General features: G+C 33.8%; 3 protein-coding genes and 1 non-coding gene across 5 annotated transcripts; 3 read left to right on the top strand and 1 right to left on the bottom strand.

Moving 5' to 3' along the window:
* Positions 1-3,614: 3,614 nt before the first annotated feature.
* LOC123896994 (probable pectin methyltransferase QUA2) lies at positions 3,615-12,404 on the top strand. 2 transcript variants are annotated; one of them, XM_045947467.1, is made up of 9 exons: positions 3,615-4,080; positions 4,646-5,489; positions 5,577-5,709; positions 6,909-7,149; positions 8,107-8,320; positions 8,433-8,611; positions 8,735-9,038; positions 10,955-11,093; positions 11,828-12,404. In XM_045947467.1, exons 2-9 carry the CDS (start codon positions 4,801-4,803, stop codon positions 11,984-11,986), a joined length of 2,058 nt encoding a protein of 685 aa, XP_045803423.1. In that variant the 5' UTR covers positions 3,615-4,080; positions 4,646-4,800; the 3' UTR covers positions 11,987-12,404. The 2 variants fall into 2 exon arrangements, with proteins under 2 accessions (XP_045803423.1, XP_045803422.1); XM_045947466.1 differs by having other exon boundaries at positions 3,746-4,080; positions 4,646-5,709.
* A 965-nt stretch (positions 12,405-13,369) lies between these two features.
* Positions 13,370-13,464, top strand: TRNAY-GUA. Its single transcript has 2 exons — positions 13,370-13,406; positions 13,429-13,464. It is a non-coding gene; the product is annotated as a tRNA-Tyr (tRNA).
* A 94-nt stretch (positions 13,465-13,558) lies between these two features.
* LOC123896993 (protein WHAT'S THIS FACTOR 1 homolog, chloroplastic) lies at positions 13,559-17,176 on the top strand. Its single transcript, XM_045947465.1, has 2 exons — positions 13,559-15,152; positions 15,915-17,176. Exon 1 carries the CDS (start codon positions 13,686-13,688, stop codon positions 14,886-14,888), a length of 1,203 nt encoding a protein of 400 aa, XP_045803421.1. The 5' UTR covers positions 13,559-13,685; the 3' UTR covers positions 14,889-15,152; positions 15,915-17,176.
* On the bottom strand, positions 16,448-20,069 carry LOC123896992. The gene is made up of 5 exons (XM_045947464.1): positions 19,647-20,069; positions 18,993-19,382; positions 17,574-18,903; positions 17,333-17,479; positions 16,448-17,233 (listed from the first exon to the last, which is right to left on the bottom strand). The coding sequence occupies exons 2-5, from the start codon at positions 19,044-19,046 to the stop codon at positions 16,755-16,757; spliced, it is 2,010 nt and encodes a 669-aa protein (XP_045803420.1). The 5' UTR covers positions 19,047-19,382; positions 19,647-20,069; the 3' UTR covers positions 16,448-16,754.

Raw genomic sequence — 20,069 nt, 5'->3', positions numbered from 1 at the left:
CCAGCTAAATATGGAGAAAAGAGAGTGAAGCCATAAAGTTTCTTAAGCTGGGAATATAATTAGGTAGAAACTCCATATATACATACACTAACACTATAAAATATATATGTTCTAATTAAATTAAAATAGGCAATTACAAATAAAATGTCAAATGCATCAAGAAGTCTTATAAGTTTCACATTTGTAACAATTACGTCATTTAAGTGTTTTAGGTAACAAATAAATTATTTAAGTTTTTTAGCTAACAAATGGTCCTTTAAGTTTCTAACATGTTGCACTGTTATCCTTCTTGTAATTATCCTTCCTTTCAGTTAGGACTCAATTGTCTGAGCCTCATGGTTCACATAAGATTGAACCTCAAATTCATCATAATTAACAATCACGTCAGTGTATTTATATTGTGAAAAATAAAAATTGACTTTTAAAAAGTTAAATTCACATCTTTAAGATGATTTTTTAAACACGTGTTAGCATTCTCTTTAAACAAAATTAACTTATTTTACTTATATTTGAGACTATAGTATAATATACACATTGCCCCCACAGCTCAAAACTTCTGGATCCGTCCCTGCATCATAATATCATGGATCTCATTCAATTCAGTCAATCCAATCCATAAAAAATATGATGTATTGGTGAGAGACCTATTAAGGTCTCCCACCCTACACTCCGCCTCCTATTGAACCCCCAAAAGTGCAATCATTTCCCACGACAACCAAATCTCTTTAAAGTTTAAGAGACGTAGTCAAAGCACTTATCCACTGTTATTTGGTAGGAAAACACAATGGACCATTGTTAATTTGGTAGGAAAACTCAATGGAATTAGTTTAATGAATATGGATTTGTATTTTAGCTAATTATAATCAAACTGAATTTGAGGGTATGCCATGTGATTGCCTAAACCCAATAAATAAACAACATGACCTCATGCAAGCGTGTGAATACGCACCAATATTTATAGTGATGATGGCTGAGCTGATAATATTAAAGTAGTAGTATGGGTCAGTGTCCACCATTTAAGGCTCAAGTCAAAATGCATGTTACGGTTCAAATAAAAATTCATGACGATATTATAATGTAGTATATCTTTTGTTTGTACATTTGATCATATTTGATCGTGTAAAATTTTATATATTTTGTAGAGAAATTTAAAGAAACTAACAAATTATATATCTATATACTGTGTCATGTATCACATCATCCTAGATCTACCATTTTGCTACCTTTTCCTAACAACTTATAAATCCCCACTTTCCAAGATCATCATATGTGGCACTATACCTAGTGTGCATTTTCATAGGAACATATATAATAACATGTCTATAGTTCAATCGACAGAAATGTCAAAATTGTTAGGTCGAATATCATAACCAAAATTTAAATTTTGAATTATTTACTTTATGTGTAAATTTTCAATATCTTATCATTTCATCTATTTACTAATTTCTTTTTGATAATAACATGATTAGCGGGAATTTTTCCTCAATGGAGGAACAAGTATTAATTAAGGTTCACTTTTAGGTAGTAGTAGCACTCAATATCTTATGTTATTCTTTTTTTGGTTACATGCACTCAATATCTTATATTATTCTATTCTTACTGCTTGTCTTATTTATCAAGTGGAAATCTTAAATAAATTAACTAACATATGTCAAATCTTTTATTTTTTATTTTTTAAAGAAATATGTCAAATCTTATATAGCGCTTTAATGGTGATATATACTAGTATAATACTCGTGCGTACCAACGGTCGCCACTGAATTGGATGTTCAGATGATAATGTTCTTGGTGTGATTAATTGGTCAGATATGTACGTACTTGGATGACGATGTGATCTTCAACTAACATGGGAAAATGGTATCTGCAATAATTTTAGCACTTCAACGTTCAAGTGAGTATTTGCTTAAGGTGAGAGAAATGTTAAATTGGGTAAGAATGTGTGTACCTTTAGAGTGAGTACATGCATGTATATATAGTGGGATTGAGGAATAACCGTATAGTGGAGTCTTTCATGTATAAGGAATGAGTCACAAATATCTCTTGTGAGAGTCGTTTATCCAATATTTGGTAACATGTACTAAAGTCAATATAATTCTCATTGATTTAATGGGCCTTTGTAGTATTGGCCTTTAGCCAGCCCGAAACAGTAAGCAACATGACGACGACCTCTCATAATTCTAGCACGCAAACTATAAATGAAATTTCTAATCCGCTTGTCCATCTTTGAAATTAAACCAGTTGGCCATTCATGGAGAGAAGAGAGATCCTTCCAAGCAAGTTTGCACCTTATCCTGTCCTCAATATGCGTAATGCTTTTTTCTAGTAGTGAGATTTTAGGCTTGCCCCTAAAAAAGGGAATGCCAAGATAGATAAATGGTGGTTGGGCAATCGAAAAACTAAGAATGTTTAATTACAGAAAATGCTGATAAGGTGGGTGCTGATAGATTCTTCGGTAATACAGAAAATAATATAGATTGTATCATACTTTATTCTACTATTATTCATGAAATACTCCATTTAATTAATTTAGATTTTATTGTTTAATAAAATCTAAAATAACTGCAAAATACAATTTTTTATTAAATATTATTTTAAAACAATGCATGCCATGTAAATTAGTAATTAATGAACTTTAAATAAGAACGAATTATTTGAAAGAAATTTGATTTTTTTTTTATACATATGAGGGCAAAAGTCCGATTTAATTTGATTTTAAATTTTGCTTGAAATATTTCTTTCTCAAACTTTACTTATATAATCTGACCAAATTTTAGATTACCCTTTATCTAAAAGAAAATACTAAAAAGTATTCTTAGAACATTAATAAAAAAAATTAAATATAAAAATTTTGTGTTGAAAAATAGTAAACTCAACTTTTAAAAAAATTAAAAATAATTTTTTTAATGTAACATTACTGCATCTAATTTCTTTAATTGCATATTTGGTTCGATCCAAATTCAGTGTTAATTTAATGACTTTAAAGTCGTCAACGATGCAAGTCCGAAAACATGATTATTTTAGACATTTGAATTTTTTTTCATATCAATAGTAAGCTTTGTCATATTTGTAGACATTATACTATTTTATGCTATTAACTCGGATACTGTGAGTCTATTCACATATTTATCATTTTTAGTTTTTAGCCAATTTAATACGTAATAATTTCGATTGATGTACTCTCTCCGTCTCATAATATAAGCAAAAAAAATATTTTCACACTTATTATGAAAAATAAAATATGATAATTTTAAGAATGACTTTTTGTTGAAATAAGTTTCACGAGAAGATGTAAAAAAAGTTTTTTATTGGTTATTGATTATTAGGAAAAGGAGAGAGAGAGAGAAAATTAAGTAAAAGTCTATCTTGAAAATGATAAAAGTTATTTTTTTTTTTTCTTATAATTTGAGACACGAAAAAATGAATTTTTTTTCTTATAATATGAGACAGAGGAGTACTTTATCAATTTGATGAGTATTGATATATTTTTTTTTTTTTAGTAAAAAAAACTTCCTTAACTAGTGTCATTAATTAGTGCACTAGTGAGCATAACTTATTTAAAAACGAAAGGTTAAGACAAACAAAAAAGAAAAAACTCTGCATGTCATTGTCATATCACCTTTTCTCATTTGTAAATACAGTAGTTAATTTTTTTTGTTTATAATAAATGTACAGTAGTTAATCTATCATTATAAAAAAAAAAAAAGTTAGTAATTAATTAATATTTATTTATGGGACTAATTAATACTTGGTCTGGGAGAAGTGTGTGTATGAATCACATTCGGATCAGAAACAAAATCTGCTTCTTCTTCCTCCTTTCTCACCATCTCCCATGTTCATAATTTCAAAACTACAGTTAGCATTCACAACAACAACAACGGACTGAGTAATAACACACACACACACACACACACACACACACACACACAAACCAACCAGACACATACAACAACAACAACAACAACAACAACAACAACAACAAAGTGTTGTTTGTTCTTGCGATTCGTTTTGTGGATAAAATTCACCCTGATTAATTTCTCGTGATTCCTATTTTCTCTTCTCAACAACGAGAAGAAGAAGAAGGTACACCTCATTCCTTTGATCTCATCTCAGTTCTGTTCTGTTGCCAACTACATTGATCTAATTGGGATTTTTTCATTGGGATGTGTAAAAGTCTCTTTTTTAGTTTCTATATAAAGAAAATAAGCTCGATTGGATTTTCTTGCCCAATGAAAATGACTCTTCCGGTTTTGTGATTCGCTTCTGGGTTTCGATTTCTATACATGAAAAAGTGTTTTTTTAGGTGTCTAGTGAATTTTTTTTACTTTAACTTTAATATCTTTGAATCTCGTTCTTTCTTAGTTTATACTTGCAATTGCAACTCAATTTTTTTATTAATAAATAGTAACAATTAATTTATGTTCTGTTCATTGATATTCATATCAATGTTGGCTTAGTGATGGATCTGGTTCCTTAAATTAATTAATGTTTTTCCATGTTTTTGATTCTCTGAATATGAAGTTTGATTTGTTTACTCACTTAATTGGTGCTTTTTTTGTAACTTACTTCTAGTTATTGCTATAAGTTATTTTGTTTTACTAACAAGAAATAAATATTGACAGTGGTATATCTATTTTTTTTATGCTAGATTTGTATTTGCTTAGCTGAAGGCATATTTCACCGATGATTTGTTCCACACAAATTTGAATGATGTTGAAATAACAAGCTTCGGTTAGTTTTTTGGCGTTTTTATATTGTTTGTATCTGCAAAATTAGGCGCTGAGGGAGCGTCTTGGTCAGAGAATGTCCAGGCCTTTGTACAGAGGTGTGTCTGGGATTCGGATCCCTGATAACAGCATCGATTCGTGGGACTCTCAATCCAAAGATAAAACAGAAAAAGAAGGTTCTGATCCCTTACAATTGAAGTCTCCCTTTAGGTTGCTTTTTGCAGATAATACTTCTCATTCTAAATATGGTGTCACTGAGAATGGTTTTTCGCCCGATCCGTTCATTCTTGGCACTCCTAGAAGTCGGCATAAGTTGATTCTTCTTTTCATGAAGTTTAGTATAGTACTTATAGTTATTCTTGCTCTTGCTGGATCTTTTTGGTGGACAATCTCAATTTCAACTACATCAAGAGGTCAAATTTACCATGGTTATAGAAGACTTCAAGAGAAACTTGTATCGGATCTTGTGGATATCGGCGAGATTTCTTATGCTCCCTCAAAACAGAAAGAATTAGATTTCTGTTCTCAGGAGTTTGAAAACTATGTTCCTTGTTTTAACGTTTCAGACAATCTAGCACAGGGTTACTCTGATGGCAGTGAGTTTGATCGGCAATGTGGCCGTGAACTTAGGCAAGATTGTTTACTTCTCTCGCCAATGACTTACAAAATTCCTCTTCGGTGGCCAACTGGAAGGGATGTTATCTGGGTTTCTAATGTTAAAATCACTGCACAGGAAGTTCTTTCTTCTGGAAGTTTGACCAAGAGGTCAGTGATATACATCTCTTCTACTGGCTTGCATATTTTCAGCCATCCTTTCATCTTAAAGTTCTCGTGTTTTTTATTTGGTTACAGGATGATGATGCTTGATGAAGAGCAAATTTCTTTTCGTTCTGCCTCTCTTATGTTTGATGGTGTTGAAGACTACTCACACCAAATTGCAGAAATGATTGGACTCAGAAATGAATCTAACTTCATACAAACAGGGGTAACTGAATATATTTTTTCTCCACTGAAAATAGAATACTTTAATTTTTTGTGGGGGCCTTCATCAATTATTAGTCATATTTCACAGTTTTGGTATATGTTAATTATGGAATCAAGCATACTTAATTCCATGCACTTTGCTTAAGTTCAAGTGTGATATATGGGTGGGTATCTCATATCTGTGTTAACCTCATTTTTCACTCTAATATACATATCTTGATTGGTATAAAAGGTATGCCCAAATGTTGAGTTCATAACAACTAAGTACTAAGTGCATGGAAGATATGTATATGCTAAAAATGTTCATAAGTTCATAACAACTAAGTACTAAGTTCATAAAATAACTAAAGGCCTATGCATCATTCACAAAAGAAAGACCTATCATTCACAAAAGACCCATGCATGATGCATCACTAAAAAAAAGGCATATGCATCATTCAAAAGAAAGACCTATCATTCACAAAAGACCTATGCATCATTAAAAAAGAAGACCTATCATTCACAAAAGACATAATCTAGACATTTAAGATATTTTCACATCCAAAATCTTGATAGTCATCAAGATCACCATCTTCATCCTCATTCTCTTCCACTTCAACGGCGGCATCATCATCTTCATCATCAATGGGAGGAAGATCCAAATCATCACCAAGAACCAATTTCTTCTCCTTCATTTTCAGAATCAATTTCTTCAATCTCATAGCTAGCACTCTTTCTCTTAATCTTCTTCTTTCCCAATTTTGAGTTAACCATCACAAAACCATCTCAATTTTTTAGTGATAAATTAATATTAATAAAACTCCCAAATATTTTCCTTTTGCATGTAATGTTAACCTTATCACTTTTCCATTCCAAGGTTTTCTTTTGCTCTTCAAAGATACAGTAGTTTGTTTTATAGTACCAGGAAATCATTTAGGATTGTTGAATAAGTTTTTGACATTTTTGGCTGTGCACATCTACTTGTTGATTAACTCTATCGATTGCATTTATAAAATTTACCATACCTTAGATCTTTCCAGTTTAGGAATTAACTACGGTTTAGGAATTAACTATGGCATTGAAGAGATTTGTGTTTGATAGATATTTTGATAGGTTATGGTAGTAGTGAATATGAACACAATTCTTACAATTTGACTTTGTTATTCCTTGCTGGAAAAGTTTGTTGATTAAACATACATGTTGGCATTCTAAAATTCACAGGTTAGAACCATTCTGGACATTGGTTGTGGCTATGGTAGCGTTGGAGCGCACCTCTTTCACAGTCAACTTTTAACTATGTGCATTGCAAACTATGAGTCTTCTGGGAGTCAAGTTCAACTTACACTTGAGAGAGGTCTTCCTGCTATGGTTGCTTCCTTCACCACAAAACAGTTGCCATATCCATCTCTCTCGTATGATATGCTACATTGTGCTAGATGTGGCATAGATTGGGACCAGAAAGGTACATAAAATATCAATCTCATGCTAGTTGCTACTATCTATAAGCTCAACATGGTTCTGTTATTCTCTACATTTATATGACAAAATCTTCTATATTATGGAGGATTTGGCCTTTCTGATAAGATGTTAGATTATAACTGTCATTAAAAGAAGGAATTATATATAATAATATAAGGAAAAATCATTGTTATAGACTTGTAGTAATTTTTCATTCTGTTTCTTAAAATTATGCTTTTTCTTTTTTGCATGTCTCACTCTCAAGTAATGAAAAATTTGACTGGATATCCTTTTATATCAGTTTAGAGTACATTTAAGAAAATGCGTGCTCTTATTATGTTGAACTACTCGAGCTGTCTATTTCCCGTCGTGTCATATTTTTCCATTAAACTTAGACATACAATAATATCTTGGAATTAGGAACCAAGGGAAAATAATGGAAGTTGTTGAACTACTCGAGCTGTCAGCTGTCTATTTCCCGTCCGTGTCATATTTTCCCATTAAGCTTAGACTTACAATAATATATCTTGGAATTAGGAACCAAGGGAAAATAATGGAAGTTGTCTGGGATGTATATTGTTTTTGGCCGTCTCAACTAAGTCCAATATTGTGGCCTCATCCAACAACAAGACAACAATGACCATGCCCATTCCCACTAGGCCATCTCATGTAGATTCGACAAAGTTTTGCATTGGCATCTTGACCTCTTCCGTTTGGAGTTAATTTTCAAATTCTTCCTCTCATATCTGAATGAATAATGCATCAAGTTGCCTTTATTGCATAAATTTTTTGCCATTTTAAATATTTGAACTTAAGAATTGGAAAACTTCATTACCAGCTCTAAAACCATACCTCATTTTCTGTACTTATTAATATTACAGCACTTTGTAGTTACTGTATTGAACCTACTAAACATCTTGAGTTTGATTGATCTTATTAACATTCATATTTCATGGCATAGATGGAATTCTCTTAATTGAAGCTGATCGACTCTTAAAGCCTGGGGGATACTTTGTCTGGACTTCGCCACTTACAAATGCTCGTAACAAAGACAGTCAGAAAAGGTGGAAGGTCATACATGATTTTACAGAAAACCTTTGCTGGGAGATGCTATCACAGCAAGATGAAACTGTCGTATGGAAGAAAACTAGTAAAAGAAAATGCTATAGTTCAAGGTAATGCTGCTGTGGCATGTATATATGAAAATTTAGTAACTTATGTGTGTGCATTTATTTATTGCATAATTTCTTACAAGTATTCCTGATTCTTTTGTGTTTGTATTTCTAGAAAGAATGGTTCTCCTCCTCCTCCTTTATGTAGTAGAGGCTATGATGTGGAGTCTCCGTATTATCGAGAACTGCAAAATTGCATAGGAGGAACACATAGCAGCCGTTGGATATCTATTGAAGAGAGGGCAACCTGGCCTTCAAGGGATCACCCGAAAAAGAATGAGCTTGCAATACATGGTAACTGTTATATTCTTAAACATTTATTCTTAGAAATATAAATATTTCACTGTACAATATTACTGGATGATATCTCCTATGCTCTATGTTATCTTAATATGTATATATATTTACTTGCGTCAGGATTGCAACCTGATGAATTTGCTGAGGACGCCGAAAGCTGGAAGACAGCAGTACGAAATTATTGGTCTCTTCTGTCACCTTTGATATTTTCCGATCATCCAAAGAGACCTGGTGATGAGGATCCTCCACCACCTTACAACATGCTAAGAAACGTGCTAGACATGAATGCTCATTTTGGTGGTTTTAATTCTGCATTGTTGCAATCTGGAAAGTCTGTGTGGGTCATGAATGTGGTGCCGACGAGTGGACTCAATTATCTTCCCTTGATCCAGGACCGTGGTTATGTTGGCGTTTTGCATGATTGGTATTTCATCTCCTTTCTCTTGTATTAGAATTTAATAATTCACAGTTTTCATTTTTGTGCTCTACTGAATCTAAAATCCACAACCATCTGCTAAATTCTTTTTTACCTTTTATTTTATGTCTTGATCCTTTCCAAATATATAAAGTTATTGGTTTCTTAATTTTCCCAGATATAAAATCGAAGCAATAATACCTTGATGGAGGATATAACATTTGCACAAAAACTTGAATATTTTTATGATGTATAAGTATTTTTGGCTAACATTTATTCAGATAATGATATTAATTTGAAAAAAACTGGTAAAAAAATTAATGGATAATGAAGTTTTTATGTCTATGTGTTAACCAATTCAACTTAAAACTTAGAAGTTTAAGTTGTTGAGTGTAACCAGTTGAATAATTATCTATCTAACACACCCTTAATGCAAGAGATATTTGATCTTAAGCATGGACAATATAAACTTGATTTTCTTGGTTCTAGATTTTTTTTCTTTTTCAAACGGCAAAACTTGTATTAATAATGAGCAGTACAAACCACCTAGCTAATCAAATAATCCAGAGGGTTACAAACCAATGGTTCTGGAATTTATTTGAGTTGTGAATGGAGACTGCAAAGATTGTACTAAAATTACTTAGTCATGAAGGTTGCGTCAAGGTTCTGTTGAGATATATCACGTGTGAGTAGTCTCACACTTGAGGGAATATGTTGAGATATATCAAGTGACTTGAAAGTCCCACATTGGATAGAAGAGTAGAGGTTGAGCAACACTTAAGTGAGAGGACCCAAAAACCTTATGCCCCTTAACTTTATCAAGACCTAAAGTTTGCAGCTTAAATTTGCATTCCAGTAAACTAAGTATATGTTTGGTTTCAATTCTAGACTTATAGAATTGGTTCTATCATGTTTATTCATGTTTGGCTTTCTCATTCATTCAAAATCCATTCTAGAGGTTCAAAATCAATTCTTATTGAAGCTACTATTTCTAGCTTCTCTGTTAAAGTGAATCGATTTTGACATTTAGTAGCAAGTAACATGTATAATTTTTCTATATCTTCCTCTATTACCCTTCTTTTGTTGCCTCTGCCGTGATGATGGTTCTACGAGATCTACTATGTTTTACATTGAAGAAGGAATACAGTGTTGGGCATAACTGACCCGCTGGCCCTATTTTTAAAACTGCCCATTTTATGCTCTTTATGATGGCTGCAATTATTATTTTTTTCTTTTCCGGTTATTGCTATAATTTATTTATTTATTTTATTTTTACAAAAAGTTGTGTTTATGTTCAACTGAGTTCGATATATATTTTTTTTGTCAATTAGTCTAATGGTAAGACTCTCACATTTAAATGTAGAGAAATGTGGAATCCGAAGTTAGAACCTCGGTCATTCCAATAATGTTTCTGGTAGCTACTATTTGAGCTACACTTATCCGGAGTTTAATGTATTATTATTTTTTAAATAAATTAATTACTCAATGATAAATAAGCTCCCCAAAAAAACTCATTGATAAATAAAATAAAGTAACGTATGAGAAGAAAGAGAGAAAAAAAAGTTTATTGGCAAATCTAGTTTTATAAATAAATTAAAATTCATACCCATTTTGGTAATTGCACATTCAAAAGCAATTTTAGTTCAAACTATCCAAACAACATTTATTGATAAGAATCAATTTTAAATGAATACATCCAAACATAAATCAATTCTGTCAAATTCAATTCTATCAAAATCAATTCTGTCAAACTCAATTCTGTCAAAATCAATTCTATCCACCGCAGAACCAAACACGCTAATTTACCGTGGAATGGTGACAGTTGTTAATTGTTGAGAAGCTTTAGAATTATGATTATGTGAACAGTAGCTGTTACGTTGTATGCACATTATACTTTTCTTACAATTATGATTTGTGGATTGTAGGTGTGAGGCATTTCCAACATATCCTCGAACCTATGACTTGGTACACGCCGCAGGGTTTTTATCCATTGAAGCTGCTCAGCAGCACAGATGTACCATGCTTGATATATTCATTGAAATTGACAGGTTACTTCGTCCAGAGGTATGTGAATACTCCATGCTTTACTTCACATCAGCCTATTAAGAAAAGGATTTTGTTGATATTCCTACTCACACTGTTTGATGTTTTGTGGTATTAAATATATATAGTTGCGTGGCATAGATAAGTCATCTTTAATTGAACACTCATAGTTGTAGCAAAGATAAATTTTGCCTTAAGAAAAAAAGTTGAATTCAGTTAATTAGCACTTGCCTCCAAGCATAAAGGAAAGATCCCATTTTAAGAAAATGTACACGTATAATGTAATTTGTTTTATTCCTTTTTTGATTTAAAGCAGAGTGGGCTAGATTTGAGCATATAATATAACACTAAAATGCTGTAAAAGTCACAACGCGGCGAATCCCACCTTTAATGTCCAGTGCTCGAATATGATTACCTCCGTTGGAGAGAACTTGTGGGAAATTAAAATTACTGTATTAGTGTATGACCCACCCTGGCTTTTGTAGCTTTCAGTTGGCCTGCCCCTTTCTAAGCCTAGTTAAGCATTTCCTTTGCTAGAGCACTTGTTCTATTTTCAAAATTTTACTATCATGGGTTATGACAATATTCGAGCATTTAATTTTATGCTGACAAATCAAATAGAATTTTTCCTTAATCTCATTCTCATCCTATTTTCAAATCAAGTATACTTTCTAAACTATTCTGTGAATTACCTTGCCATTTGAATCGGTTATAGGCCTTTTGATATTATATGCTGAAAATTGTCATGTGTGCAGGGTTGGATTATAATTCGAGACACAGTTCCTTTGATAGAGTCAGCTAGAGCTTTAACAACTCGGCTGAAGTGGGATGCAAGAGTTATAGAAATTGAAAGTGATAGCGATCAGAGACTACTGATCTGCCAGAAGCCTTTCTTCAAGAGACAAGCAAATTAATTCATTCAAGTCTCAAAGAAATCAAACCATAGTATTCATGTATTCATTTTCATAACGTTCATTTGTTATCATAATGGTCCGCCATAGAAAGTGGGGATTGAAAATTTTGGACAGAAAAGAGAGCCGGAAAAGACAATAGAGGAAAGAAAGAGTAAATGTTTGTCAGCAATACGACCAAAACTCCTATGTAACCGTAAGGTTTATACATAGGACCGTGTAATTACCAAACGAAGAGCAGAACAGATGAGGAACTATACTGGTAGATATGATTTTTCATGTGATGTCTGAATACAGTTACACAGACTTATGATTAAGATTCGAAAGATTATGAAAAAATAAGTTATTTCTGTTTGCTGTGATGTATAAAATTCTCAATGGTTAATTCTCCCTATTGCAATAGAAGCATTTTTCTGCCCTATTTATAGATTCTTTATTAGTTCAGTGTACAATTTATATAACTTGATAATTATGTGCATGTTCATGATGTGAAATCATGAACATGATCTGCATGTTCATGATGTGAAATCAAAGTCACATTCTCTATTAGTTCAGTGTACAATTTATATAACTTCAGTAGCTTTGGTTTTTCCAATTTCTCATGTGATATTTCAAAATTTTAGTGTACAAATTGTTGATGATACTAATTTCACACCATAGAATTAGCCTCAAATAGGTTAATTTAAACAAATTGGCATCTAACTCGGAAACAATAACCTTATTTTGTTTTTCGCTTTAGAGAAGTCAAATTCTACCAATTTCATGCAAACAACACGGTGTCATAAAAAATGTTGAGGCAATTTGAGATACAAGAAAAATTCTTAAAATTGCAGCAAAAATCTAGTATGTGTATTGTTTGATAGACAACGGCCTCACTCATCCCCGAATCAACGAAATGTAATAATGTATGGTATTATTGAGTATTTCTTGTTTTTTTACTTATAGACAATTTTTAACTAACTGATTTTATGAAAACTTGATTGAAAATAGTTTTTATGTGTGTTTGGAACCATATGGAAGTGAGGTTAAAAACACAGGTTTTTTTTTTTTTTTTTAAAGTAACAAATAGTAGCTTCACATTTTCACGAAAATATCACCCCCTAAATGCACGGCTGTTGTAAAAAAAAAAAAAAAACTAAAATCGAACACATACACGTTCGCTCTAGAATTTTTTTTGGGCACTCCAAAAAATTTAACAAGGGGAAACTCTTATGATCTTTCAATTATTTACTTTCTGAAATCGATTCTCGAACTTGTGTAAAGTCTTCATGTAAATAGTGCATTCATTACTTCACTCTATGAATCTTTGACATGGTGCATGGTTTTTGTCCCTTATCGAAATGAATCTAACAGTTATATATATACATGACAAACAACGAACACAATCCGACCTTAGCTCAGTTGGTAGAGCGGAGGACTGTAGTTGGTATTAAAACCGAATAGCCATCCTTAGGTCACTGGTTCGAATCCGGTAGGTCGGACATTTTTTCTTTAACTTATTTTTTGAAATAATCGTTTAATTTTTTTTTAAGCAAAAATAATCGTTTAATTTTTTTTTGAAGCAAAAATAATCGTTTTTATAATAATCACTTCACTATATAGTAGTCAAAAATTGAATCAACATCAATATAGCATAGCCGTTGTTACACTACCATTTTCATCATTCAATTCAGAAAAAATCATACTGATATTCCACAATTCAATGGCCTTTTGTTCATCGTGCATCTCTAAAACCCTAAAAAACCATAACCATTACTTCACCGCCAAATTTTCCACCTCTTTTTTAGTCACCAAAACCCCAAAAAAACACAAGAAAAAACACAAATCCAAATCAAGTCCTAGAACAAATCCAATCCAAACCCAACCAAACCGGGTAACCGAATTCGAACGCATCGTAGAACGCGAAACCCTAATGAAATTCGTCACAAGATCCAAAAACTATCTCTCTAACCAACCGGAACACGTTCTTCAACTCGACGACGCCGGTAAACTCCACCGCGAACTCGGTTTCCCACGCGGCCGGAAAATCGCCAAATCAATCCAACGTCATCCGTTACTCTTCCAAACCTACCGTCACTCCGACGGCAAAATGTGGCTCGGATTCACCGATCTAATGGAAGAATTAATCGCGGAAGAACAATCGATTATGGAATCAATGCAACTCGATCGTGTCGATAAGGTTCGTAAGCTTCTCATGATGTCGAGATTTCACCGTATTTCACTAGCTAAAATTCATCACTGTAGAAGTTTATTTGGTATACCGGATGATTTTCGTGACCGTGTTGTGAAATACCCGAATTACTTCCGCGTCGTTGTTGATAGCAACAACAACGACGGGAAGAGCGTTCGGGTTCTTGAGTTGGTTAAATGGGATCCACTTTTGGCTGTGAGTGCGATTGAAAGAGAGTTTATGGTGAATGAAGAAGCTGCTAAGAGGAAATTTAATTTTCCTGTCAAACATGGGAAGGATTTGGATTTGGAATTTGATGATGAAAAGAAGCTGAATTTGTTAAATGCGCTTCCGTTGGTGTCACCTTATTCGGATGGTTCGAAATTAGATGTGTGGACTTTGGAAGCTGAGAAATATAGGGTTGGATTGATTCATGAGTTTTTGAGTTTGACATTGGAGAAGAAAGCTTCAATTCATCACCTTGTTGAGTTTAAGGAGGAGTTTAGTTTGACTAAGCATACTTATCATATGTTACTTAAGCAGCCGAGGGCGTTTTATTTGGCTGGAACTGAGATGAATTGGGTTGTGTTTTTGAAAGATGGTTATGATCGAAATGGTGTTTTGATTCAGAAGGATCCTCAGGTGTTGTTTAATGAAAAGCTTTATAAGTATGCTCAGATACAGGAAATGGAACCTGGTTCTGATGTTGGATTGGAAAATCAACTTATGGATTGATGAAACTTTTTCTATAATTTAAATTGAATAATTTCCATAGGGTTTGTAAATTAAGAAAAGAAAGACTGATTGGAGCGCTTAATGAAGCACCTTTGCGATATTGAGATTAAATGATTCAATTTCTATGATAGTGAGTGGCTTTTTACTGGTCCTCTTTGATTCAGTGTAGGAACTAATAGGACAAGGAGAAATTTAAGTTTAGTGTCCTGAGAATTACATGGATGGCAAAGATTTTAGGTTTGCCAACTTTACCATATTATCTAGGTATATTGGCTTTCATGTTTTCGACTTTCATATGCAATGAAATGTCTCTCTGTATCAAGGTTTTGCTGTATGATTTTTTTGGTCATAAAATCAAATAATATTATTGTTAAAAGATTTTCTCTAGTTAATATAATGATTAATTAAATATGATTCTTTTGATATTCTTTGTATCCTATGATCCAGTTTTACAAGATTGAAAGTCTTCATTAAAAATCAAACAATTCCATGTTTCATGTGTGCCCCAGCTTGTTATGGTTGGATAAACCCTGCTCTAGATGTCTCTTTTTGTTTATTTTTTGTTTACTAATAAAGTTCAACTGAGAAAATTTCTCATGGTTACTATATATTTGTGTGTCCGTAAAGTTAATGACTCAATTACCAGATGGTGGGGGAAAATGAATACGACTTTGCGATGCTGAAGCAGTGTGTTTCGGTGGGACATTTACAAATACTCAATAACCTTACAAATTTCAACTTTTAACATTCTACTTTTTACGCCAAGATTAGCCACTCCACTACTAATGACAATTAGTGAGAGGTTCAGAGAGTTAGTGAAAATTTGTTCTATCAATTATCGATAGGTTGAAAATGAATTGACGAATTTTTGGTTTTTTACTATTCCCATGTTAATTCCAGAAAGATCTCAGTCATTGAAGTTAATCATCATACAAATATACAAATCATTCTGTTTTGCCTTCCTATCGTTTTCTTTTTATTCCCCCCTCCTGTGTTTGATTTCTAACATGTGTACTATTTTTTCAGAAACTCTGTGGTTTCAGCTACAAAGGCCCAATTACAGCCAGATTTGTTCACGGTATGTTCGGACTAGTTGGGTTCATCCATTGTTGATCAATTTTTCGTGGATGCAAAAAAAGGAGCTTGACTTGAATTACTAATTCTTAAGAAGTTGTTATAAGGGATGTGCTAGGATGTCTGATAAATTTCACTGAATATGCTGGTCAGAGTATTTCTTGTATTAATGGAAAGAGCATATGATCCTCTTCATTTGAAGTTTGATTCCAAATTATTATGATATAAACAATAAGATATTTGTATATTAGACTAGTAGGATAGATCATTGGTGGCGCTTGACCAAAAGTTCTTAGATGTCTTGTTCAGATTCAGGTTTGCTGTGAGTGTGACCTTCAATTAGTTGCGACAGATATTTGAGTTTTATAGTGGCATATTTCATTTTCAGCTGCAGCTTCTGAGTTGAACATAATGATTGTTCAGTTGCCATGGTATTCAATGTTCAGATATGGTTTTAATGATAATGACATTGGCAATTGTAGCAATTAGGCAGGCCAATTACTGTTTCGTACAACCAAAATTGTATACATATGAAGTTCACAGAATTTCCATATGATGAATCAAATTTCATGCATTACATTTGCAGAATGGAGATGAAGACTTCATTTATTACATCAAGTCATAAACAAAGAGACTGTCAATGTCTAGCAACCTTGTGCAGTCTCCTTTATGGTATATAAATCAAACACTAATAGTTACAGGTTGAAGCAAACATCACAAAGCCTACAACCAAACCTTACCGTAAAGTCTTGGAAACATAAAAGACTAATGAACTGTTCCTTTTTCAGACAACTAACGATGTTTAGTTTGGCTTTTTGATCTGTGCCTGCTTTTCTGGGCTACACTAGCGCTGTTTCTATGCACACTGGAGGAACTTGATCCTCCTTGGCCACCTTTCTTCAGTGCTCTTCTGGTGGGGGTCCGGCTGCTGTTTCCAAGTGCAGCTTTGGCAACACTATCAGTGAGCATCTCCCGTGTCCTTTGAGGCTTGATGGATTCCTTGTTCAGATACACTACCTTTGGAAGAAGACCACAAACTGCTTTGCGCAGCTGCTCATCACTGATGTTGCTTTGAATTGGATTTCCTATCAGATTCAAGGCCTGAAGTGAGTTGTAATTAGCTACTAGCTGGCCTAATGCCTTTGTTGTTGTGATCTTGTTAAAGCTTAAGTCCAGAACAGTTAGCTTCAACAACCTGTGTAGCCCCTCAACATCACTTATCTTGTTTCCTGCAAGATATAGCTCTTTGACTGGTGTACAATTTGATAGCCCTGATAAGACACAATGCATAATTTTGTAGAAAATATTGTGAGGACTAAGTTTCGAGAATAATAAACCTCCATCAAGCATCAGCCAGTATAGAAACTAACCTTGTCCAATTCTTGAGATGCGATTATAACTTAGGTCAAGTACCCGCAACCGGGTTAATTCTCGGAGGCCCTCAATGGTGCTGATCTTGTTTCTTGACAAATTAAGTGTATGAAGACCCTTTGGGAGAAATCCAGGTGTTATATGAACTGCAAATCAATGAAGGGGAAAACCAATCAATTAATATTGTTTTAAATTTGAAATCATAATAAAGGTTGTTTTCTCCTCTCAAATAAGTCATACCGATGAAATTGTTCGACAAATTCACAGAACGAAGACTGGAGAAGTGTGTAATTGCAGGGATGGCTTTTATACCAATACCAGATATATGAGCTGCAGTTGAGGCTGGATTCAGAGATTGAACCACGCTATTCGCGTACAAAATATCCTTTGAAAGGTTGCCATCTTGATGTCGAGTCAACTGAATTGTGCTTCTTGCTATTGATCTATCAGCATCCGGAGGTGGAGAGACAGTGTTTTCAATATTGTCATCAGCAAAATCCTCCTCAGAAGGTGGCTGCTGATTTTCAAGATCTTTCACCCACTCATCCACTATGTTAAAGGAGGATGATTCTGTTGAGAAAGCTACCCATTGATTCTGTGTCTGAAAATCGAAGTTTTTTTCTTTTTGAAATCTGCTCCAGCTTGGATTATCAATGGTTTTATCCTTGCCGCTTTTGCTAAAGAACTCCCTAGAAGATGATGTAGGAGAGGGTGATCTCCTGTGTCTCAAAGTATTACCTTGTTTTGGTTCCAGGATATCCGAAGAGTACCCACATTGACTATTTAAAACAGCACTTGCAGGATGTAATTGTGTTGATTTGCTGACCCAAGGTTGATGAATGTTCCTGTGGCTCCAGAGGAACAACTTCCACCATAATTTTTTACTTCCAGAAGGGAGAACTTGACTAGACGAACGCCTTTTCAACATCACTCTATCAGCACTGCGCTGAGTCGTCACAGACCTGGGGCTTTCTAGGTTAACCATCTGATTTGCTGATAATTCCTGCAAATCCTCAAAAGACTGTGACTTTGAAGTTGGAAAGTGATGAGCTGTCTTCCTAAGTATATCCCTTCTTTCCATGTTAGAGCAAGATCGCTTGAGCTGTGGAGAGGCCCAGAAGTTGGACCTTCCCATCCCAGGATCGCTGACATGCCCACTTAGGATTAAATCAACACTCTTTTTGTGGTATTCGTCTCTGTCTTCCAATTGAATGTTGGCTTTTTCTTTATATAAACTGGGGGAGTTCATCTCTTTACCTGTTGGGTCATATCCTCCTTTGTTTGCAACAGCTTCATGAACTTGGAGATCAAAATCAGAGAGCTCTCTCTTGATGGAAGGTGAATCTTCATGCTCATCTTCTCCTTCGTAAGCTTCCTCTACTTCAGTCTTCGCATGACTCTCGAGACTCGTAACTTTCACATTGGATCTTGAATTCATCTGCGTACCACAGGTTGTAACATCATGGGTGGCATCTGGCTTTATATCACGACTCTTGGATAATATCGTCGGGTGTTGTACTTTGGTGGCATGTATCTTTTTGAGGTCCCCTTTTGAAGATCCTTCAATGCCCTGAACACCAAAACAAGTAATTTATATGGTTTACTCCAACCTTAAAATGATAATCAGACAATATCAGAATATATACTGTATTTTTTTACCTTGATTTTATCCTTCCTTCCGATCAAAACAGAGACACATCTACACATCGCCATGACAGAAAATTAAGCTTGCTCTAAATCCTTTTATACTCAACCTGTCAAACCTTGTGCTGGTTCTTACACACAATCCTCTTTCTTTTACATCACTACTCTGTGATGCAGAAGATTGAATCACATTGGAGAAGATTAAATCAGAGAAAGTTAACCATAATCAGTGGGAAGGAGCAGGACAAGAGATAGGAGCTTGTCCAAACAAAACTTTGGACCAGAAAGCCAAGCACCAACGCCTGCTGAAGTTGGTGGATATATAGCTAGAGAATTGGCCAGAGTAGTATATGCTTATGCCTCAACTCTTCAAAGTTCCATGAATATTTGTCTCTTGAAATAGACCTATCCAATTGAAAACCAACCAATGGTTCAGAACTTCAGATAAACAAATATACCCAACCCAACATTTATTCCAAAAAATTCTAGAAGTCTACGTAACAAAACTAAAATTGCAACCCACGAATAAATTCTTTTAAAAAGTTCTAGTGCAGTAAGTACATACACTGCATCGATGAGATAAGAATATATACTGTTTCTACAAGGGTCAAAGGAAACATGAACTAGTACAAGCATATGAACACATATTTTATGGTAAAAAAAACAAACCTTTTGAAGTGGAATTTTGCCAGTTTGTCAAACTAAATAAGACACAATATCTGTTATGGTTATGTGGGTACTCCTTACAAGAACACAATTGGTTTTGTGCTGTGTATGTGATACTAGAAATCAAACAAGTGAGAGCGGAGAGGTTGAGGTTGTGAATTATTGATTGTTGTCTTTTTGACAAAATGTATTCGGAGTTGTTGTTGAAGGGTGGTGATGGGACATTATTAAATGTTTAGTGCATTTGATTTAGTATTTGTTCTGAAATAATAATACTAACAATAATTAATAACAATAACAATGACACAAAACGCGCAACAAACACGGTTTGATACGTTACGTGGTTATGTCCGTGAGGTCACTCCCAAGACATTGACTATATACTATATAGCGTGCGTGGCCACTGCATGTGCAGATATGTGCTTC

The sequence above is a fragment of the Trifolium pratense genome, linkage group LG7, assembly GCF_020283565.1.
Source record: "Trifolium pratense cultivar HEN17-A07 linkage group LG7, ARS_RC_1.1, whole genome shotgun sequence".
Taxonomy (NCBI): Eukaryota; Viridiplantae; Streptophyta; class Magnoliopsida; order Fabales; family Fabaceae; genus Trifolium; species Trifolium pratense.
The sequence above is the reverse complement of the archived record's forward strand: the minus strand, read 5'-3'. Positions and strand labels throughout refer to the sequence as shown.